This window comes from Pocillopora damicornis, chromosome 14 (genome assembly GCF_964200805.1).
Source record: "Pocillopora damicornis chromosome 14, jaPocDami1.2, whole genome shotgun sequence".
NCBI classification, from domain to species: Eukaryota; Metazoa; Cnidaria; class Anthozoa; order Scleractinia; family Pocilloporidae; genus Pocillopora; species Pocillopora damicornis.
The window spans coordinates 15,741,270-15,765,828 of record NC_142683.1 but is presented as its reverse complement, the minus strand read 5'-3'; the positions used below and the strand labels follow the sequence as shown (position 1 = coordinate 15,765,828).

Genomic DNA, 24,559 nt, shown 5'->3' with positions numbered 1-24,559 from the left:
CAAAGGAACATCCCTGAACTAGGCCTTGCTCTCAGGACCAGACCTCACAAACAACCTACTAGGCATCCTGTTACGCTTCCGTCAGGACACTGTGGCCTTTGTGGCGGACATTGAACAAATGTTCCACTCCTTCCTAGTTCAAGAACAACACAGGGACCTGCTGCGATTTTTCTGGTACAAGAATAACGATCCAAACGAAGAGCTAACTGAGTACCGTATGAAGGTTCATGTCTTTGGAAACACCTCCTCACCAGCAGTAGCCACCTTCTGCCTTAGAAAAACAGCTGAAGTTGGAGAGCAAGAATTTGGTTCAGATGCAAAGGACTTTGTGTACAACAATTTCTATGTCGATGACGGGCTGAAGTCTGTGGCCAAACCCGCTGAGGCCATTGACCTGTTAACTCGCACAAGAGCCATGTTAGCCAGAGCAAATCTCCGTCTACATAAGATAGCATCCAGTCATCCAGAAGTTACTCATGCCTTTCCAAGAGAAGATCAAGCCTCTGACCTCCGCGACCTAGATTTCTCACTGGATACTGTGCCAATTCAGCGTGCATTAGGGGTGCTATGGGACATATCAGCAGACGCATTCACCTTCAAAGTTTCTCTGGAGAAGAGGCCATTTACAAGACGAGGTGTGCTCTCCGTCCTCAATAGTCTGTATGATCCACTGGGACTTGCAGCTCCAGTTACTGTTAGAGGGAAGCTCCTCCTTCGATCCATGATGGCCAATCTCAGCAACCTTCATCCAGAAAGCTGGGACGAACCGTTGCCGGAAGAGCAAAGGCTGGCCTGGGAAGCATGGTGCAAGGCTTTGCAAGCTCTAACGCTTCTGAGGGTCCCTCGTTGTTACATAGTAGTTTCATCTACAGGAGTAAAAAAACAGGAGCTGCATACCTTCTGCGATGCGTCCAATAACGCCATTGGAGCAGTCTCGTACCTCAGAACTGTCCAACACGATGGAAGCATCCAAGTGTCTTTCGTCTTTGGCAAGGCGAAGCTGGCCCCATCTCATGCCACAACCATCCCTCGTCTCGAGCTGTGTGCGGCCGCACTTGGCATCGAAATCACGGAGCTCATCAACCGAGAGTTGGACATAAAGCCTGATACAGTCTCCTACTACTCTGATAGCAGAGTAGTCCTTGGCTACATTACCAACGAGACGCGACGTTTTTATGTTTATGTCAGCAATCGAGTAGAGCGTATTAGAAAATCCTCATCTCCTGAACAATGGTATTATGTACCCTCCCACCGGAATCCGGCTGATCTAGCCACGCGCTCAGTAGATGCCCAGAACCTGAGTGGCAGTATGTGGCATCATGGACCTATCTTCCTTCATCACCAGGAAGCATCTGTCAACACGACTGCCAACCAAGCCTCAGAAACTGCAGAAGATGACCCGGAAGTCCGCCCAGTGTTACAAGCCCTGGTAACTCAAATTCTGCCTCACAAACCTCTCGGGACCAGCCGCTTCTCTAGGTTTTCACAGTGGACAACTCTTGTGAGGGCGATTGGCAGACTTCTCTCCTTTATCCAGTCGCATCGTCAAAAGACCCTTGAGAAGTCTGGTACCACAGAAAGTATAAAGCTGACACCACATGCTTGTCTTCTAAACAGAGCAAAGTTGTTAATCATACAGAATGTTCAGCATGAAGCTTACGAACAGGAAATCAGCAGTCTCAACAACTCTGATGGGTCACCTAAGACAAGCCCCCTTCTCAAGCTGAGCCCAATGGTTGATAATGATGGACTCGTCAGAGTTGGTGGCCGACTAGAGAGAGCAAGTCTGAGCTATGAGGAGAGCCACCCCTTGATACTGCCGAGCTCACATCACGTCACAAGTCTTCTAATAAAGCATTATCACGAAAAAGTACAGCATCAGGGGCGACATTTCACACTCGGCCTAATCCGAAGCAGTGGCTTCTGGATTGTTGGAAGCAAGCGAGCCGTGAACAGCGCCATTAACAACTGCATTAAGTGCAAGAAGCTGAGGGGTCGGCAGCAGACACAAAAGATGGCCGATCTTCCCATTGATCGACTTACTCCCGCACCTCCATTCAGCTACGTTGGCCTTGACGTCTTTGGACCCTGGCTAATCAGTGCTCGCCAGACAAGAGGAGGAATTGCCAACAGCAAACGTTGGGCTGTACTTTTCACCTGCCTAACCACAAGGGCTATCCATATCGAAGTGATAGAGTCTATGGACACCTCCTGTTTCATCAATGCCTTGCGCAGATTCCTGGCCTTGCGAGGACCAGCAGTACAGCTTCGCTCAGACTGTGGTACCAATTTTGTGGGCGCACGAAACGAGCTCCAATCTTGCCTTAACGAGATGGACGACAAAGCCATTCAGTCCTACCTAGCAACTGAAGGCTGCAATTGGATCTTCAATGCTCCTCATGCCTCCCACGTTGGTGGAGTTTGGGAACGAATGATAGGGGTGACCAGAAGGATCTTGGACTCCATTCTTGCCGATCTTGGACCCATACGTCTCACTCATGAAGTCCTCACAACACTCATGGCAGAAGTAACCGCTATAGTGAACGCCAGACCCCTGGTCCCCGTGCCCTCTGATCCAGAAATGCCAGAGATTCTCACCCCAGCCACTTTGCTAACACAGAAGTCCAGAGCCTTGAAATCCATGCCTGGGAATTTCAGCAGCACAGACCTGTACAGCAAGCAGTGGAGGCAGGTCCAGTACTTGGCCAATATGTTCTGGACCCGTTGGCGAAAAGAATACCTGCCGACACTCCAGCCAAGAAGGAAGTGGCAAAACGAAACTAGGAACCTAGAAGAAGGAGATTTGGTCCTCCTTCATTGTAAAGAGTCACCTAGAAACTACTGGCCTCTTGCCCGGATAACCAAGGCTTATGCTTCCGCAGACAGTAAAGTACGCAAGGTTGACCTGGTGACAGCGAAAGACGGCTCCAGAAAGAGCTACACCAGGCCCGTCACTGAGGTTATCCTACTTAGGAGGGAGAAAGATTTCGAGAAGATGAAAACCCCACTTGGATGAACGGTCTAAGTTTTACGAGAGAAAAGTGAACTTTCACAGCTTTGTGCTGGAAATTAGGACATCACTGGACATTTTAATCTAGGACGTTACTGTTTTGTTTAGATATTGTAGTGGTATTTTCTTATACCAGACGGGGAGTGTTCTGTCACGCGTGTCACGCGTCTAGCGTTACCACACAGTTTAGCATTGTAGCAAGGTGTCATGGTATTGATTTTCCATGTGATTTAGGGATTGTCATTGTATTGTCGTGCTCGCTGGTGAAAACCCTTTCTCGTTTCACCGCGAAAATTTACTTAATAAATCTGGTTACACTGGCTGATGAAGGATTCTTATGGATCAGGGTCCAAAGGATCAGAACAAATGGTAGTTGGTTTGCAACATGTATGGCTAATCAGAGATATTTATTTCAATAACAGGAAATCACCAGGATTCACTAAGGGATGCAGAAGCAGCCATTGAGTTAAATCCAACTTTCCTTAAGGCAATTGTGAGAGGTTAGATATGTTAGCTGTGCTATAATAATAGTAATAAAAAAAGAACTCAAAACTCCAAAGTTAAATGAGGTTAAATGGAGTTCAATCTTGTCTCAATTTACTTTAATTAAGAGGTTGAGACCACCCTGATGTACATTTGAATCCAGCTCTTGACTGCTACGCCATTACTTTCCATTAAATCATGATGAGAATATTATTTTGAACGGGATGAAGAACTCAATGCGGAATGCAAAGCGAAATTTCAGCATGAATATTTTAGTTCCTTAAGTTCAATGAGTCACAGGTGTCAGATACGTTAAGAGCGTGTCTACGAGAGCACCGGACAGTCGTGCTACATGCCATCTCACCGATTTCAATGAAACTTCGTCAGTTTAAAGGGTCTACCCCAAAACTCAAAGAGACAAACTGGTTTCTGTTTTGGTTCTTCCGGGGGGAGATAGACCACCCCCGGTTTTTCTTGGTTTTCATCAAGGAAATCGCTTCGAATAGGTAAAATGTATGAAGCTCTCACTGCGATGGTATTTAACCGATTACTTTGAGGATTTGCACACATATTTTTACATCCTTAGTTAATGTCTGCTGCGAGTATCAGTCAGTTTGATTGACGGCTTGTCAATCGACTTTGGTTTTAGACTTTGCGATTCATCCAAATATTTGACAACTTTGAGGTCAAATATCTCCCATTGCCAGAAAGCTACAACACTAATCCTAATTCCCCTTTATAACCAATCATTTCGTCTCTGAAAATCATCAAAAAATCTTTGAGCACTACCGTATTTTTGTCTTGGATGCCTTTTAAAATCTGCGACTGTGACAAGTTTTTCTCATCTACACCTGTCACTCAATTCAGACGAGAAATTCTGCGCTCTCGCTGGAGAGCAAATATCAATAGTTCTATCGGACTAAAAACTGTGCTTCTATCCCGAAAATAAAATTAAAATAGTGTTGTCGTTGTCACTTACCGCCATCGAACATTTCCATGCAGAATTCCACTAAGGTAACATCTGTTGTGTGACCCGAAGACTCTTAGTAGGAATTATTCAAGCGCGTTGTTCATGCTGTCTCCTAGATAACAATTTCAGAATAATCTGCAGATCTCTATGATTATTTACCTGCTTCGATCGTAAAATATCTGCATATTTTTTTTTCAAGCATTCTATTACTACATATAAATCTACATCTCTCTAGATCGAGTGTTGCCGGCGTTTAATTGCGTGACTTGTAAAATTTGTAATTTGACGAGAAGCCTTCCTGAAAATTTCCCTTGATGAAATCTCAAGACATAGCCAGTTGTTTTCGTGAGCAAAGAAAATAAATATGATAGAAAAGTGAGACGCAAATGTCCTTTTTTTTTAGCTTAATAGCAGCTGTACCCTCTCCTGCAGTCTTCGTCTAAATTTTGCAAGGTCTCTCCTTATCTTCTGCCTTGTTCGGTCAGTTTCGAATTCTGAAGCTAGATCATTGGCATCGGCCTCTCCGTCCTTTTTCATATTTACAGAGGGGGACCTCATCAATAAACCACTTTTGTTACGGCAGATAACCGGCTGAAGTATCGAGCGATTTGCTGCTGTATCAACCGGTCAGTCTTAGACATTAGAGGCGGTTGCCTTACTAGTTTCCTCCCTTGTCCAGCACACGTCTAGGAGTCCTCTTGGCTAGTTTGGGATTGTTCGTCAGAATTTTTACCTGAGGTCCGACCTTGAACGTAGCCATCCCCTATAGAATGGCAAACCGGTCTTAGTCCATTTCCTCTTGATCTTATCCTAGGCGGAATTTTTTTGTCGGCCTCACTGTGTTTGTCTTTGTCAGGGTACATTTGGATGGCAGCCAATGACTGAAACGTTTTGATACATCCTTCTTTTAGCAAGAATATTTCGCTTTCTTGTTCCGTATATGACGGATTGGTTATAGCTCTCGCGATGACCCGCGTTCAGAAATCTGTGCACGTTGCTGATAACCACCCGCTTCTACGATTAGTTTGCTGAAGGTTTCTAATGTGACGAGCCTAGTGAGACCCTGAGGTGCTTCAAACTGTGCCAGTTAGTCTGCGCTATAAACTTGTCGCAGTTCTTAAGTCAGGAGAGGATCGCCCACCTCTATCTATGTGAGCGCCTCTACAGTACTTGCGTATCCCTAGCAATCATATGATATAAAGTTCATCTCAGTCACAAATCACCAGTTAGGAAAACTAATGTTCAGATAAGCACTCTTCTTGCCCTTCTTCCTTATTCATTGCCGACTCTAAGATAGCAGCTACAGTAAGCGTTCTATTTAGGTTTACAGTCACCTTGCCGCCACCAGGAAGACTCGCCACCAGCTTTGATTTCTTCTGCCATCTGCAGATTCATCTCTCTCTCTCACTTTATGTCTCCGATTTTTATGAGGAGGATACTGGCATTTACGAACTTGACGGTCTGAATCTCACACCAAGCTTAAGTTGTGCAAGATATTTGAGGTACATCGTGAAATCGTGGCCTTCGTAATCTCCAAATAAGCCAATACGCGTTAGAATAAGCTCCATCTCGGACGAAACGCATGTTTGGGATACATCGACGTCTCTCAAATGTTTTTTTTAAGCTGTATACCCACGATTTTATAGGTGTGAGCTGTTGCCTTCCCTGGCCAGCGCGAGAAAAATAACATTTGGTTCTACAGTTCGTTGCAAATGAACAAGACAACTGCACCATCTTGACTTTATCAATTCGAGTGTTAGATTGAATTGAGGGCTTTTTAGACACTCGATTTCTTATATGGCATCACTATGAAAACGTAATACAACTGATACACCTACACTACATAGGATTAACAATGTCTGTTGCGCTGTTACGAGAAGGAGGAAAATATTACCGGAAGTGTAAACTCTTTTTTTTTAGAGTTTCAGAGACGTTTCAGAGATGTCTATCTTTGATCGGCTGTCACAAAAAAATGACCCCAACTTAAATTTAATCGGAAAAATGAACTTACCAACTCCTTGTTGAAAAAATTTGGAATTCATTTGACCGGTACGCCGGTTGTTTCAATTTTGCTTTTTCCTCGGGCTGCTATAAAGCAGTTCCTAAATTGACTAATGAATAAAATGTTTTGAAATACCGTTCGGAATTTGCCTTAGAATTTCATGGAGTTCACCTCGATAATTTTCGTCGGCCAGAGTCAAGACGCGCCAAGGTAAGCGACATCGCCCTCCAGTAAAATAATTTTCCAAAGAATAAACGTGGCGAGCGTGAAAAAACGCGCATTTTTTATCATTGTGATCAAAGCCCGATGATGTACCTAAATTGGTACTTGCGGTATCAAACCATCGATTATGACAGGGTGAGCTTAATTTTTCTGTCGAGGTCGACGTGACTTCACATTAAAAGCCTTTTTGACGGAACAAACTAGTGAGCATCACTGCACGAACTGAGAAAGTAAAAACGTCTATTTATCTCTCACGCGTTTCGTCTGACAATAGTAGACTTCATGAAGGATTTTTTCAAGTAGGGTAAATAAGCTTGCTCATATACAAATATTAAATAAGTTGTCTCTTTGCTATTGAAGCCAATGGATAGAATTCGCCAGGTGCGCCTACGGTGTTATACATGCGTGACATTTTCCGGACGTTACATGTACGAGTACGTGATCCGTTTGAGGGTCACAGATTTAGGGTAAATATTTCACCCCTCAAAATCACGCAATGTCTCTAGTTTATAGAGGTCTTAGAACGTTTCATTATATGGAGTTGCCTTCTGCGGGTAGAAGGCTGCAAGCGAATTTCTCAGGCGTAATTGCCTTTGATTTCTTAATTGATGTTGTCGCAAACCTAGTTTTTGGGAGTCACGAGACAAATAGTGATAGAAAAGGATTTCAGTTCTGGTCAATATTGACTTTTCACGGCCTACTTCCAAATCTGAGGAAACGCACTGAGGGAATAAAAAAACATAAATTTGTGATAATGCAAGCAAGAGAATGAAAATCTAAATGAAGAAAAAGGAGAAAACATAGGAACCCGTGTTGCAGCGTGCAGATATCTTTCGAGCCAGACCTACATACCTAAGCCCGACACCACCCAGAGAAACTCGAAAGACTCCTGTATATGAACTAGCTCGCACTTGCACGCAGGAAAGGCCATGACAATCAGCGAAAATAATAGCAAATGCAAATGATATTTGCAGTCAAAAAACAGGAAAATAAGATAACAGAAGGATTAAGAACTTTCTAGAAGTATCTTCTTGAAAAAAAAAGATGAACAATTTTTACTTCTCATGAAAAGTCACGCAGTAACCCTACAAATACTATTTCTATACGTGGAATTTCTTGATGGGGGAAAGTGGAAAAAACATTTTCCAGTCTTATTTTCTGGAAACATGGCGTAGTTAATGAATTTATGGGGCTATTGTTATTTCTATCAAATAAGGGGGGCAGAGTTTACCGTCATTTGCGGTATGGAAAAGCCGAAGTTGTTACACTCGGGAACTTGTACGTCAACAAGCAGGCGACATGTGACTTTAAAATCTCCTCTCCTGTTACAGTTTCCTTATTGTAAACTGTGCGATAATGATAATAGACGATCAAAGTATAGGCTAATGAATGTTTTGTTCTGTACAAGAGCCCTATGTCCTGATTTTAGCAAATCTTGAAAGTAATAAACGACTGAAAGAAGAAGTTTCTTTTCCGTTTAGTTTCTTTGTTTTGTTTTGTTTTGTCTTTTTTTTTCTTCTGGTCTGTAATGATTTTAATGGTTTCAGGTTCTTTTCTCAGAATTGAGCTACAGTATTAGTATGTTTCTTTGTGTTGTTGCCCACAGGAGCCGCTGCTTGTGTTGAATTGAAGAGATTTGAAGAAGCAATCAGTTGGTGTGATAAGGGACTAGTTGTATCCTCTGAAGGAATCGTTCATTTTTAACCGTGGGTATAAAAAAAAGTTTCCACAATTTGATGTTTCAAGGGAGAAAATACAAAGAAGGGTGTTAATTATGATGGGAACTTGTCAGCTCATATACTTTAAGTGTGTGTGATTAAAAATATAGGAGACGTTATTACCTCATGACTTATTAATGAAATTACTCCTTTTAGCCAATTTGACTTAGTTCTACTATCCATGCCAATAACTGTTACATTAGTTTAAATAATCCTTTAATTTCCAGACCAAATTTGTCTAGAAACGATAATAACAAAGTAGTTTGCATTTAAAAAGCAGCAATGTTTTTATCATAACAAGGTCACCCTTTATCATCCCTCTCGTTCAGAGGCTTGGGAACCAAGCACGCAAATGTTAAAATGGACTATTACATATCAATATGATCAGAAACATAATCTTTTTTGTTTTTTTCCACATTTTTTACCCTTAACATAAAAAAGATTGACAAAAACAATAGGATCTTGTTGTCATTAAGACTTCAGTCTGTCAGTGAAGTGGGAGATAAGTCCGTGGAGGAAAAAGATCCTATTAGTCATGACCATGGTAGTGCAAGTTCAGGTGATGTCAAGAAAGACATAGATCTCTATAATCGGGGAGAAGAAGCCATAGAGTACCTCAACCTATATCTTAAAAAAGCTAAAGAAGTAGGAGACAAGCATGGGGAGGGCAACGCTTATGGCAGTCTTGGCAATGCTTATCACCGTCTGGGTGATTTCAAAAAAGCCATAGAGTACCACAACCTACATCTTAAAATAGCTAAAGATATAGGAGACAAGCATGGGGAGGGTAACGCTTATGGCAGTCTTGGCAATGCTTATGGCTGTCTGGGTGATTGCAAAAAAGCCATGGAGTACCACAACCTACATCTTAAAATAGCTAAAGAAGAAGGAGACAAGCATGGGGAGGGTAACGCTTATGGCAATCTTGGCAATGCTTATGACCGTCTGGGTGATTTCAAAAAAGCCATAGAGTACCACAACCTAGATCTTAAAATAGCTAAAACAGTAGGAGACAAGTATGGGGAGGGTGGTGCTTATGGCAATCTTGGCAATGCTTATGACAGTCTGGGTGATTTCAAAAAAGCCATAGAGTACCACAACCTTCATCTTAAAATATCTAAAGAAGTAGGAGACAAGCATGGGGAGGGTTGTGCTTATGGCAATCTTGGCAATGCTTATGACAGTCTGGGTGATTTCAAAAAAGCCATAGAGTACCACAACCTACATCTTAAAATAGCTAAAGAAGTAGGAGACAAGCACGGGGAGGGTGGTGCTTATGGCAATCTTGGCAATGCTTATTTTAGCCTGGGTGATTTCAAAAAAGCCATCGAGAACCACAACCTACGTCTTAAAATAGCTAAAGAAGTAGGAGACAAGCATGGGGAGGGTAACGCTTATGGCAATCTTGGCAATGCTTATCACCGTCTGGGTGATTTCAAAAAAGTCATAGAGTACCACAACCTAGATCTTAAAATAGCTAAAACAGTAGGAGACAAGCATGGGGAGGGTGGTGCTTATGGCAATCTTGGCAATGCTTATGACAGTCTGGGTGATTTCAAAAAAGCCATAGAGTACCACAACCTACATCTTAAAATAGCTAAAGAAGTAGGAGACAAGCATGGGGAGGGTAAAGCTTATGGCAATCTTGGCAATGCTTATTTTAGTCTGGGTGATTGCAAAAAAGCCATCGAGTACCACAACCTACGTCTTAAAATAGCTAAAGATATAGGAGACAAGCATGGGGAGGGTAACGCTTATGGCAGTCTTGGCAATGCTTATCACCGTCTGGGTGATTTCAAAAAAGCCATAGAGTTCCACAACCTACATCTTAAAATAGCTAAAACAGTAGGAGACAAGCATGGGGAGGGTGGTGCTTATGGCAATCTTGGCAATGCTTATTTTAGTCTGGGTGATTTCAAAAAAGCCATCGAGTACCACAACCTACGTCTTAAAATAGCTAAAGAAGTAGGAGACAAGCATGGGGAGGGTAAAGCTTATGGCAATCTTGGCAATGCTTATGACAGTCTGGGTGATTTCAAAAAAGCCATAGAGTACCACAACCTACGTCTTAAAATAGCTAAAGAAGTAGGAGACAAGCATGGGGAGGGTAACGCTTATGGCAATCTTGGCAATGCTTATCACCGTCTGGGTGATTTCAAAAAAGCCATAGAGTACCATAACCTACATCTTAAAATAGCTAAAGAAGTAGGAGACAAGCATGGGGAGGGTGGTGCTTATGGCAATCTTGGCAATGCTTATTTTAGTCTGGGTGATTTCAAAAAAGCCATAGAGTACCACAACCTAAATCTTAAAATAGCTAAAGAAGTAGGAGACAAATCCTTTGAGGCAATGGCCTACTGTTCATTAGGATGCGTTTTTGAGTTTCAAGGTGGACAGCCAAAAGCCGTTGAACATTACCAAGCTAGCATAAACTTATTCAATTCCTTGAGAGTACTTCTAAAATCTAAAGATGAGTGGAAAGTTAATTTTCGAAATCAGCATCAAATGGCGTATACGGGTTTGTGGCGAGTTCTCGTAGAACAAGGTAATGTAGATGAAGCCTTATTTGTTGCTGAGAAAGGACGAGCTCAAGCTCTGACCGACCTCATGGAATCCAGTTTTTGTGGTGGAACAAGTCACCACAAGGGAGAAGATGAAGATTGCGCAGTTTTAAAAAACGTTCCATCAAACACTGTCTTTCAGGCAGTGGACAAAGCTAACGTCAAACTTTGGGTTGTGTCCGAAGGAAAACAAGTTCAGTTAAGACAAAGTAAACTCAAAGGTTTTGTTTCAGAGAATAGTGAATCTAGCCAGTCCTTTGAGTCGTTCATGCTCAGTGTCTATACACAACTTGGTGTTCGTTTTAATGTGAGATGCGAGAATCGATCTTTAGATGCTTTGAGGGAGGGCCGTTCAAAAGTGGATGAGAAAACCAAAGAAGCCAACCCTCAACCTCACATCCAACAAGACGGATGCTTGAGCACTTTGTATGATATCGTTATGAAGCCGGTGGCTTACTTGATTGAAGGGGATGAGCTACTCATTATTCCTGATGGACCCCTGTGGATCGCTCCTTACGCTGCATTGAAGGATGGTAATTCTAAATACCTGTGTGAATCGTTCACAATCCGAGTCGCTCCATCGTTAGCAAGTCTTAGACTCATTGCCGATTGCCCAGATGATTATCACAAAAGCAGTGGTGCGTTACTTGTAGGAGATCCGTGGGTATCCGAGGTTACTAACAGCGAGGGAGAGAAAGTCCTCGAGCAGCTTCCGTGTGCTAAAGAAGAAGTAGAAATGATCGGAAAAATTCTGAATATCACGCCAATCACTGGCAGACAGGCCACGAAACGTGAGGTGTTGAAAAGACTCAGTTCCGTTTCCTTAGTTCACTTTGCGGCACACGGATGTCCGGAAACTGGCGAAATTGCTCTTACACCTGACCTAGACCGAATATCTACTGTGCCTACGGAGAAGGAGGATTACATTTTAACGATTCGAGATGTGTTGAATGTTCAACTTCGCGCCAAACTTGTTGTGCTCAGTTGCTGCCACAGTGGTCGGGGCGAGATCAAGGCTGAAGGTGTGGTTGGCATTGCGCGCGCTTTTATGGGGGCTGGTGCTCGGTCTGTTGTGGTGTCCCTGTGGGCGATTGATGACGAGGCTACTCTCCAGTTCATGAAATGCTTTTATCAACACCTTGCAGAAGGTAAACCTACAAGCAAGTCACTGAACCTGGCCATGAAAAGCCTCAGAGAATCAGATGAGTTCCACGAAATCAAATACTGGGCGCCCTTTATGCTGATTGGAGATGACCTCACGTTTGACTTCATGGCAAAGGAAAGAGAAAATTTGAATAGAAAATCAAATAAATGAGAAAATTTTATTTTTCATCTCAAAAGAATGAAGTAGGAACTTGGAAGGTTTAAATGTTTCTCTATTTTAAACAATTTTTGGCTATTTTTCTTTACTTTTTATTTTTTTGTTAAATGGAACTTGAGATGTGCAACTTTACTATGGTGAAGAAATAAACCAGTCTATTTCGTTATATTTTGATTAGTGGAATTGTCATTTTTTGTTACTTTAACAAATTTACATGCTTGCGAAGAGAACGAAATGCAACAAGGCCTCTGTTATGAACGAGGTTTCCATTTCCACCAACATGTCACTCAGCTCTGTTCCTGTATTACAATCAGTTGTATGGAAAATAATTTAAAGTTTATTTCTTTACCCAACCAGGGGCTTTTCCACCTGATTTTAATTACCTTTATGCTCTAGGCTTTTGATAAGCAAAGAAACAATTCCTCATTTGCAAAAGTTGGCGAATTTTTATTTCCAAAACTTTAATTGAATATGTATGTGAATTGAATATGTGAATTGATCTTAGACCGTTTTCTACATATTAAATTACTTTGTTACAATTTACCTTCATATTTACAAAAAAAATTGATTACCATTTTCAGCTCAATCCATTTTAATGCAATCTAATTCTGTCAGTGCCAAGATTGCCATTCTAAGCTTATTTTGAAGAAGTAAACATCAGAGATGATGTTATTAAATTTACTAACCATATGTTAGAGACATTACACCTACTTTTAGGGGTGTAGCCAGCCTCTAGTCCCGTAGGCCCGGCCTACAATTGTTTTCTGCCCGCTTGACTTTTACTAAAAGATAATATGACTCTTGCAAATATTGAAACAAAAATTGAAATTTGTGAGGGAAGAGGCTTACAATTAGTCAAAAAGCTGGCTACAACCCTGTTTTCAGTCAAACGAGTCTGGCCAATTTTTGTCCGTTTTACCAAACACTGATCCGTTTGTTTTAAAGAACGACGACAGAGAGGCTAAAAATTGTCCATGTAATCTAAACTAGGAAAGAGGGACGCAGAGTTCACTATAATTAAAGTTTCCATAGATGTGACTTTTAATGTATGTGACATGGAATTTGTTTTTTCTAGTAGGACAATATTTACGCTCATAAATGAGAGAAGCAGTTAACGTAAGCCATGTAGTCCTCAATGGGAATTATTTTGGTAAAAAGGCTCGCTCATTAATTAATGTAAACCTAGTGCGTAGTTGAAAAGGTTCAGGGCTTCAGGATAAAACTTCTAATTGTTGAAAATCACCTCTTCAAAATTTTTCATCGCTTTAAATGTCCCTCAGCATGATTTGAAGATGTCAGATAATATCTTTGTTAGGTTTAAGAATTTATAGTTTGGTATTTAGAGCACACTTTGTAATTAGAACCCGTTATGTGGTCAAAAGTTTTCAGATATACTGTATCAATGCTGTTTTAGAAGAAAGCTTTGTAAAATAAATCTTAGTTTTGCAGATTATTGTAACTACCATTGGTAAATGCTGGTATAAAATGTAATAGTTAACCTCACACTTGGTTCAATGTAACCAGGGTGTTAAAGACATGCTGGGACAGTTTTTAACTAAACATGGTTTGTATAATGTCAGTGTATTTCGTGCGAAGTGTTTTGAAGCTATTTTATTTTAAGTTGAAGATAATTGTTCATTTATCTTAGTTTGTATTAATTAACTCACGAACTCCCAAGTTCTGAAGAAAAATTCTCCCAACTGATAAGAATGTGTTTCTCTTTGCTGTCGCTTGTTCCGAGAATTCGATGTAACATTACGTTTCTAGTAAAAGATTATCCTCCAGTTTGGATTTTCTCTAATTGTTATTGACACCATGTTTGTCGGTGTATTAATACCGTGAGGAGAATTTAAATTATGATCAGCCTTGGGAGTAAATGGGTTCATTTTAGCGTCTCTGTTTAGCGCGTATTTTACTTAATGCCTTGAACGATTTAATGCAGTTTCCATTGTGCTTATTTTTTTACTTCTTTGTGTAAGAGAAATATAGAGTGTATAAAATACAAAAACTGCGTTGATTTACAGTGTCTGTCTCCATGTTCTTAGGATGCACGTAAGATGAAGAGAAAGCAGATCCTATGGGGACTTCAATGCTTGTTTTGACCCGCGCGCCAGGTTTATAATTGTGTGCAGCTAACAGTGTACTAACATTCCATGTTTCAAACTCCCGCCCACTTAACAAAAGCGCGTCATCTCTTCGATTGTATCTCTTTTACTGTCTATCGTTCTCCGTATTGCCACACGGTTTTGAGCGCCAACGGACGTGTTCATACTGTTACATGTCTGCGCCTTTTTTTATCTTTTTCCTCACACAAGCTTTTACACCTTTTCACATTTGCGCATCCCTTCCTCTGGTTCCTTCCTTTTTTTTCGTTGCAATTTTCCTTTATTCCCATCTTTACGCGCACCTCTTTTATCCTCAACTTTATTCTTTTGCGCGCTTCATAGGACGCAACTATCTCCTTGTCTGTTTCAATTTTCATTCGTCTCGATCTTCGCGCAACGTCTGGCTTCTTACAACTCATATACCTCGTTACTCTCCCAGAGTAGTTGTTATTATGTTTATTTTGTCCACTTTACGATGGTGTCCTCTTAAAGTCATCTCTAGTGAAATCTCAGTTTTCCTTTCGATTGATTCCTAGTCCACAGGGTACCAGTGCTTGCTCTCCTCAGTCCTCTCATCATAATAGCAGTTATAAAGCGGAAGAGCTCCCTTCAAGTCTCGACCACACAATCGGTGCATTTTGTTGGAAACGAGTCCCTCAATGTCCAAATTAAGGCTTCTTCTATCATCTGATTGGGAATGGGTCAAACTCTCGCCCAGGGTCCACCTACATTGCGAATTCAAGATGGCGGCAAGCCAATCCACATTGTACCGTTGCACTTATGTCCTCTTATTGCAGATATGTCCTCTGACGTAATGTGATACAGTGGCCAATCATATCCTGTGATCTATCGAGCGAAACGCGGCTCGGGACTGGTTAAGAGACTTCGTTGTAGTAATGTTTTCAAGCAAAAGTACTCATTCAAGGGGGGTCGGGATAAGTGGAAAATTTGACCAGTATTTTCCGGTAACTGATCTCAAGAAAACATGCTGTTCGCATAATCATTGCGAACCGGATTATTGGCCTCTCATATTACATATCAAACTCTTTCCCCAGCGCGACGAACATTTGTTTTTCTCGGTTCCAGTTGTACGCGACCACTAACCCCACGTAATACGTATGCTCTCCGTTGCGAATTTTCAAAATAGCGGACAGGCCAAAGAGGGAAATAAAAAAAGCAAAGCGATTTTTCAATGAATACTCAACATAAACCCCCGTTAGAAAGGCGAATCCACGAAAGAAAGATACAAAACTCTATGATATTGAGATCAGGGAGGTTGACAAAATCAACAAGAGGTTGAAAATTCATTACGTTGGCTATAGCACATGCTTCGATGAATGGACACCCTTTGGGGCCGATGGAGAATCAGGATATTTTCCGTTTGTTCGCAGCGAAAAGCTGTTCATTCCATCGGAAAGCTCTCTAGAGGATAGAAAAGAATCGTTCCATGGCCAACTTGCTCGTGAAATAAAGAAAAAGCTTTGGTCTGGACGGCGAGAGGACCCTGATATAAACATAGACCTTAAAGGGCATGTAAACCCAAAAAACGTTCATTTTCTTTTCACATAGATGTTTAGTAAATATATCAAGTACACCAAAGGTACCATTCGTTTATTCTCAAAAGTCCATTTTCACTTTGTAAAAGCTCTTCCAAATTCGAAACATTCGCCATCTTGAATGGCGCCATCTTTCCTGTGACGTCACGGGTGGATCCTCTAAAGTCTCGTTTTATAATCGCGTGAGGCACGAAGGAGTCTTTTCCACAGCCGTTGTTTGCTGGTCTCGTCATGATTTTCTTACGTAAAGTTTGCTTCAATATAATCAATTTTTTCGTAATGGTGAAGCGTTGTGCCGTCCAGTTTTGTACTGATTCAAACAAAACTGGGCATACAATGCAAATATTTCCAAATGACGCAAATTTGAAGCGACAATTTGTGAAATTTGTTCAAGTGAAAATAGCCGATTTCGTCGAGCCGTTCGAACGTTCTGTTGTTTGTAGCAGTCATTTTTATTCCTGGTGCTGTACCGACGATTCAGGCCTCACTAGAAGCAAATTATTCGGAAGACGAAAAACGACCCATACAGTCGGCAGACGACGAGGATTCGGAAGTGGCTGACCAAACTGAGAAAGAAGTTGAGCTCTTCAAAAGTTAGAGGTCAACAGAGAAAGTACAAAATCGATTTACATGAGAACGTTTCGTTAATTAAACAACAATAGCTTTATTGGTTCTCTAAAAACATCTTTTTTCTCATTTAATGAAAGATTATGGGGAAGCCAGTTGTTTGGGAGCCAGCGCTGAGCCCGTAAAAGACACTGACATGTCTGAACCTTTGCCTGTCGAAACACGTATCAAAGAAAGAGAATTCGTTGATATCAGTGTGTTATAACGTGATCTGGAATTTTGTCGGTTCTATACAAAGAATTCTATACAGGATCCCATAATCAACCCTTATGTTCTATAAGAAAATCCACTTAGTGCTTCCTTTGAGAAACCCTGCAGAGAAACAGCAGAAGAATTTGTGTCACGGTTTTCACAGCAGTGAAAATACATTCAAAGGTCAGTAGGACAATATTCATCATTTTGAGTACAACTTAAAAGATCCTGATTTCAGCTTGCAAAACTATCTTTTCAATAATGCAAATCGAAGCAAACACAAACAGGGTTGGATAATTATGAAGGCCACACAAGGAAATGCACACGATACAACTTGTTTTATCGATGGAAATGCTTCTGAGATGAAGGATATTGTTTACCGCACAAGATAGCACAGCGACCCTAAAGTGTTTGCTGAGATATCCCCAACACCAACGAACAAGCTATCTGTAGGCAATTTAGCGAAATTTCCTGCCAGGAAAGAAGCGAAAAACAACTAGCTCTAGTATTGTATTATTAAATCAATGGCAGAAACAACTCAAGTAAATCGATCTCAAAATGTAACAAAACAGATGAAACAGAAAATATTTAGCTTAGTCGTTTCTGGTGTGATTATCTGTGCTTTACTGCTGCCTGTAAGCGTACTTGGCCGTCTCCAGCACCCAGAAATCGAGGCAAATTGACTGAAAACCTGGATGCTCAGTGATACAACTTATCTGGGTTTCAGGCCATTTCGCCACAATTGCCCGATTTCCGTACAACAAACACTTTCATGAGTTTTCGGCATTGGTTGACAAGTTCCACACTCGCACCTTTGATAATTTTATATAAAACACTCTCAGAAGCTCAAGTTTAAAAAAATTCTGTTGCATTCCTTTAGATTGTACCCTCGCTGTATTGCATTTTCATGTCAAATACAAATAAATCACAAAGTAAATTAAATACCAGTCTGAGTTTCCGAGACGGTCGCATCGCTGTAGACATGTTCTGTACTGTCTTCGTGCGGATCGCTTCGGTGAACCCTACGCGGCGGACGTGGCCCAGACTCTCCTAAAGATTCTGGATTATCCCCAACGCTGTCATGTACTAAGCTTAAGGCATTCGAGTCGCTACCTTCTGAAAAAACATCTTCCGAACTACCGCTACTTACACGAACTCCCACACCAGTTCTACTGGGAAATATGTGTTGCGCAATATTTTGGTTCCACCGCTTACGTCACGACTTCTCGCTATTGTTTTTACCGGAAATGGAATTTCAGTTGATAATGCCGATTTTCTCCTAAAATAAGTCGAATTGGACAAAACTAATTTCAAATTCGTTTTCTACGCCACTTTTTACATAGTATAAGAAAAACATGTATTTTTGGGTTTACATGCCCTTTAATGTTGACCAAGATGTTTTCATGGAAGGTCTTGGGAGTGTTTTGCCCGGCGTTCTTCAAAGAGGGAAGATGGTTTACCAATAAGAGTCAAATAGGGTGCTTGATTCATATCTGGGGCTGAAGTGGGATGAACGAATTTTAAATCTAGTTGGAGATTTTGCCTATGTAATTCCAGGAACTATTAAGTATTGGCTGGGACAAAGAAGTCCAATCATTGAATACAAGCTCATCGGGGAACAATATGCTAGAACAGAAATTGAAAACAGCAACTTCATTACATTTCAGTTTGTGAGAGGTGATGGTAACAGGAACAACTACCATGCCAACAGATGAAATAACAATCCATTGTTAAAACACTGTATAGCATCTTGGCCAAAAACTTGAGATTCACAATCAAAAGTTCCAATATTATTTTACAGTTGTGGCTGAGTTACCTGGCTTATGGCTGGAAGCGAGGTTGCTGGTGACCTTGTTTTGATACAAACCCCTTTGCTTTTCTTGTGTTAATACAGGCTAGTTAATTCATGGGCCAGGTTACTGAATAAACTGTAAAATGACCTATTTTGGCAAAGAAATTAAAGGTGATATTTAAGGGTACTAGAAGTATTAAATGTTTTGATCCTGAGTAACATTATGATCAAACTAAGGCAAGATCAGGTCAGGAAATCCTTCCTCAAAAACCAAATGACATATTTTATTACATAAAACTAACGAAACTTACTAAAAAAACTAACTCTGGTTAATATTGAAGCTGGCATCTGGGAATCCATTTGCCACCTTCCTTCACAAGATGTGCACAGCAAATTGGAGCTGGACAATTTTTGCATGAAGATGTGCATGTCTTGATGTTGTGGCCTTTGTTTGAACAGTTATTGCATTTGTAGGTGTTCTTAACCCTTTCATAGCCTGCTGCCTCCAGGAACTGAATCCTGTTTTTCTTCAGAAACAGTTGTTTGAGGGCATCAACCCCTTTGTGATTTGTGGATCTGAAGAAATCTTTAGAAGCTCTATCATTGTATTTTTCCAAGCCTTGTTGTGTGTAATATGCTATGTTCTGATAAAGTGACAGGAACTCAGGAACATGACAACATAGTGCATGCATGTAGGGAGTGACATTTTTTGCTTGGTAAACTTTGAGAAAGTGCTCAAACCATGATTTGATATTTCTTTGCAGTTCAAGAATACCCTCTTCAGATGTAAAATCTAGCTTCAAATCACCAATTATGTCCATAAATTTAGCCCAGATCACTTGTATGTCTTTGTTGTGACTGCAATGAGGGAGAAGCATAGGAATGTTTATATTCTGAAAGAGTTTCAACTTTTCTGGTCCAGTAAGATCTCTATATTCCAGCTTTTTGCTCTCTTTGTTGATTCTAAAATTAAAAGTGATTCCCATACTTGTGATATATTCTTCGTAACAGGCCATGTGTTTATATTTATCTCTCGGGAATCCATCAGAGAAGGTTTTTTTTTCCTCAATAGCATCACTTCTTCTCAGCTCTCTTATGAACAAGTCAATCAAAACATCTGAAATCCTCAGAAAAAGATGTAATGTATCTATGATGACATGGTCCATAGGTATAAAATCAAATAATGGTTGTGCCTTACAGTTGAATTTCTTTTCAGTGGAAAACCTTGCTATTTTGGCAACAGTTCTAGTACCAAATTTGGGGTCATTAATTGACCATGTTTTGCTTGTGTCCCACCGTTGCTCCCTGGGACACTTGCACCACATACAAGCATAATCCTCATTTGCCCTGCCTAAACCACATACCAGTGCTAAAAATTTCAAATCTCCACCTAAAAAGTATTCAATTTTATAGGTGCAATTATTTGCACTTATCTCCTTTAAGTTTGACATTTCTATTTGAAGGTCTGCTAGGCTGTCTCTCAGATTATGATATGTCTCTGTAGTTTTTATAACAGCAAGTACATAATTTCCCTTCTCACCCATTGCCACATCCTTTTCATTGAGAATAGTAAATGTGAAGTTGACAACTGTAAGCCGCTTTCCAATATTTGTACCATCACCGCTAAGCTTGATCTCAATAGCTTCTCCATCATTGATTTCTCCATTCTTCTGAAGCCTAACAATGTGCTCTTACAAACTTTCTGCCAATCCTAACTGAACACCTTCAGCATCTCCTGGTGTTGGTTTCAAGTTCCATTTACTATTTAGCTCATTAATTCGCTTCTTGATGGAATATGTATTGGGGAGACCATTAGCCTTAATGGCAATTTCATGCCAGGCCCCATTTGAAATATTGAATTTATCTTTGAGGTAGAGCCACATATTTATGTTATCAATGTCATCATTATCAAGTGCCTTTGGGTCAGACTCTGTAAATGGTAGCTCTCCCTCTCCAACAAGATTGAAAGTTTCATATTGATTAGTCTCAGTGTTGAGGATTTCAATTTTGGTTGCAACAAAATTGTACAGCCCAAGAAAAGAGAGTGTAGTTTGGCACTCGTACTTCAGTTGGTTTTTAATTCTCTTTTGATGGTGCTTAGAATAGTCATTAAACTTATTCTTAGCAGGGCCTCTACCTTTTTCCCCATTTTTAATCACTTTTTTGGCCAATTGAATAAATTTTTTCTTGTAGAAGGCCTCTTTCTTCTCAGCTTTCTCGAGAGCTTCTCGGGCTTTTTCATCCACTCGCAAACGCTTTGCCTTCTCCTGTACCAACGATTCTTCTAATTTTCTTTTTTCTCCCCTTAACTGGCTGTTCTCATCTTTAAGCTGATGCACATCAACCTCGTTGTAATACACCTTAAATCGATACCGAGGGCCCGCTTCCAAATTGCTAAGAAGTGCATTTAATTGCCTTCCGCCGCGTTTACTAGCTTTCTTGACAGCTTTCTAAAGGCTGAATATTTTCTCTCTGAAGACTTCTGATATGCGGCTATTGATTATTACACCTCGTATACCTGATTGCTCAAACACTTTGTTTACGATTGTTGAAAGGACCGACTCATGGTTTTCTCCGTCTTCCTCTTTACATTGCTTTGAAATAGTATAGATTAGTAAGCTGAAACGAAAAATTAATCGGGGAAGTTTACGAAAAATACAGCCAACAAGCTTAGAAAAGGCATTTATTTAGACTTCATACTGCGACAAACTTCACAAATCTTACTTGTTTATCTCGTAAGTAACCGATGGCAGATTAATTCCCGAAGCGCTCTCTGAGTTTCCAGATCCCTCTCCTACTGCTTTCACGCTTACAAAACAGGAAAAAATCAAAAGGAGGAAGATACAGCTGTTTTGAAACGCCATTTGACGAGAGGAAATCTGCTTTTTGCTCGACACTTTACATATCAAAACAAAGGAAATTTGTTACTCTTTTTTATTCTGGCGGTACATTTTTAATTTGCGCCTGCGTAAAAGAGATATCGTTTGAGACCCTTCGCTTGGTTGTGTTTTGATCAAAAACGCCTTGTTAATTTCACGCAACCGCTCGGAGAAAAGGTAAAAATGACGGGGGAAAAACTTTACCTTCAAGTTAGAAAATTAGCGAAATAGAAAGCCAAAATATTATAGTTTAAAATTTCAGAGGTACATTGAGTGCTTTTTCCGTAGAGAATTCGCACGATGGTAAAATATTCGAAAATTACACTCGATTTGAGTGGGGCGTTGAACTGGGCGTGGTCGCTATATTCATGTTAAGACTATTTGTACCCCATGAGTTTGATATGTTTCTTTGAAGTTCTATCGTTCCTTCGTTAGCGCCGTGTGATCGCATCGTTGTTATAACCTAAACGTGGAAGAATAACTACTGAGCTACGTAAATAACAAAGCGACTTTCGACCAAAGGATGCCTTATTGTTCACGCTTTATTTGCAGTCTTGCTTTATTTACTGTCTTCATTGTTCGACTTGCGACTCCACTGACAACATTTTACCCACAAGCTGAGACAAAAGCACAATGTGGCGTCATATCACAATTGTTTTATTTTCTTTAATAGTTGAAGATCATAGATTATGGTTCGTTAAAAAATTCATAAAATTATATATTTTTGACGCTTCGCTGATCTGCCGGAGGTGAGATCGACTGAGAGGTCAAAGTTGTGATAATTTGTCTGCGTCACGAAGTCTTCCTTCAATCACAGAAGTTGGCCTTCAGTTTTTTATTTTGAATATTGTAGGTTTTTGCTATATCGCACCGAGCCCTCCGTAAAAATTTGAAGTAGTAGATTGTGATGTGATTTTATTGCAGTTCCGCTGATTTTAGCTATTCTTTTTTTTAGTACTGTTTCTAAATTATTGTTGGATTTATTGCACTTTTGGGTGGATTTGTCTTAATTTACCCCGTTTACGACAAATTCACACAATGATCAAATCGAAAATCGGGGTAAAGATGGCTATGGCAAGTCAGTAGGATTTATTCCACGTAAAGGATGAATTTACCCCGTTTTTCTAGAATTCGCTGATCAAATGGAAAATCTGGGTAAAGATGGCATATGGGAACTTAGCGTGTTAGCCACTTGCGGATGAATTCGAAGTTTTGTCAAATTCACTGAAAAAAAAGGAAATTCGAGGTAAAGATAACATATGGGAACTTCGGGTATTATTCCCTTGTAACATGAATGCTCAGAATTTACCCCGTTTTTCTCGAATTCACCGATCAAATGGAAAATCGGGGTAAAGATGGCATATGGGAACTTAGCGTGTTAGCCATTTGCGAATGAATTTGCAGAATTAATCCCGTTTCTCTAGAATTCATTGAAAAAAAAAAAAGGAAAATCGGGTTGAAGATTGGATATGGCAACTTGGGATCTATTCCATTTGGAGGATGAATTCTTAGATTTTACTCCGTTTTTCTAGAATTTGTCAAAAAAAAGGAAAATCGGAGTAAAGATGGCATGCGGGAACTTAGCGTGTTAGCCACTTGTAGCATGAATTCTCAGAATTTACCTCGTTTTTCTAAAATTCACTGATCAAATGGAAAATCGGGGTGAAGATGGCATATCAAGTTTAGCCACTTGCGGGCCGAATTCTCAAAATTCATCCCGTTTTTCTAGAATTCATTGAAAAAAAAATGGAAAATCGGGTTAAAGATTGCATTTGGCACCCTAGGATCTATTCCACTTGTAGGACGAATTCTCAGAATTTACCCCGCTTTTCTAGAATTCACCAAAACACTTTTCTTAAGATTTGTAATATTTCCTGTCTCGTATTTTTAACTAAGACAAGCCAGCCGCACAAAGAAACACTTCTTGTAGTTGTAAGTTTCTCGTTTATCTCGGACGCGTTTCGTCTCTAATTGAAACTTCTTTACGGAGTGATTACAGTTAAAGAGGAACAGTATATTATATAGCACGCTGGTGTGCCTAAGTTTTGAATTTCCATGGAAGTTAATGAAGAAATGCAAAATGGTTTCCGTGTTTACATAGCCTGATGTAAACACGCGTGAGGTTGGGAGAACACGAGATAAGCGTGGGAAACCACGTCGTGAAGCAGAGTGGTTTCCAGCTTATCGAGTGGTCTCCCAACCTCCCAAGTGTTTACATCAAGCAATGTAAACGCGGAAACCATTTTACATTTCTTTTATAAAATAACTAATGAAAGAGGAACGAAAACCGTGTTTACATACGCTCATGTAAAATGGTTTTATGGCCAATCAGAGCGCGCGTACTATTCGAATTATTTTATAATAATAACTGAAAGCGGGTGTTATAAAAAACACCTAAATACATATTAAGTTATTGCGTACTGCTTTATTTTGGGGGGCTAACGATTCGCGCTAATCGTAGAATTCACTGCTGAAAAAAAGAAATGGAAAATCGGGGATAAAGATGGCATATGGGAACTACGGGTATTATCCACTTGTAGCATGAATTCTCAGATTTTACCCTGTTTTTCTGAATTTAATTCATTAAAAAAAGGAAAATCAGGAAATATTTGACACGACAACGTAGGTTATATTCCACTTGTGGAATGAATTCTAAGAATTTACCTCGGTTCTCCAGAATTCACTAAAAAATGAAAATTGGAGCAAAGATGGCATTTGGAAACTTCGGGTATTATCCACTTGTAGCATGAATTCTCAGAGTTTACCCTCTTTTTCTGGAATGAATTCATTAGGAAATGGAAAATCGGGGTAAAGAAGATTGGATATGACAACTTAGGATATGTTCCACTTACGGTATGAATTCTCATAACTTACCCCGTTTTTCTGGAATTCATTGAAATAAAAATAGAGGATCGGGTTTAAGATTGGATATGGAAACTTAAAATTTATTCCACTTTTGGGATGAATTCTCAGAATTTACCCCGTTTTTCTGGAATTAATTAGAAAAAAGCGGAAAATCAGGGATGTCCCGAGTTATATTTTATTCCAATTTTAAGATGAATGAACACAATTTAGCCTGTTTTCAGAAAAATACGAGATGGCTTATCGTAATCAAACATAA

At 40.2% G+C, this 24,559-nt stretch overlaps 2 protein-coding genes across 4 annotated transcripts in view; one reads left to right on the top strand and one right to left on the bottom strand.

Annotated features, from left to right (window-relative positions):
• Positions 1-24,559, bottom strand: part of LOC149034685 (uncharacterized) — a 340,415-nt gene that overhangs the window by 264,389 nt on the left and 51,467 nt on the right. The window lies entirely within an intron of this gene.
• Positions 3,335-14,308, top strand: LOC149034690 (uncharacterized). The gene is made up of 4 exons (XM_089193790.1): positions 3,335-3,386; positions 3,433-3,510; positions 8,294-8,361; positions 8,847-14,308. Exons 1-4 carry the CDS (start codon positions 3,335-3,337, stop codon positions 12,279-12,281), a joined length of 3,633 nt encoding a protein of 1,210 aa, XP_089049916.1. The 3' UTR covers positions 12,282-14,308.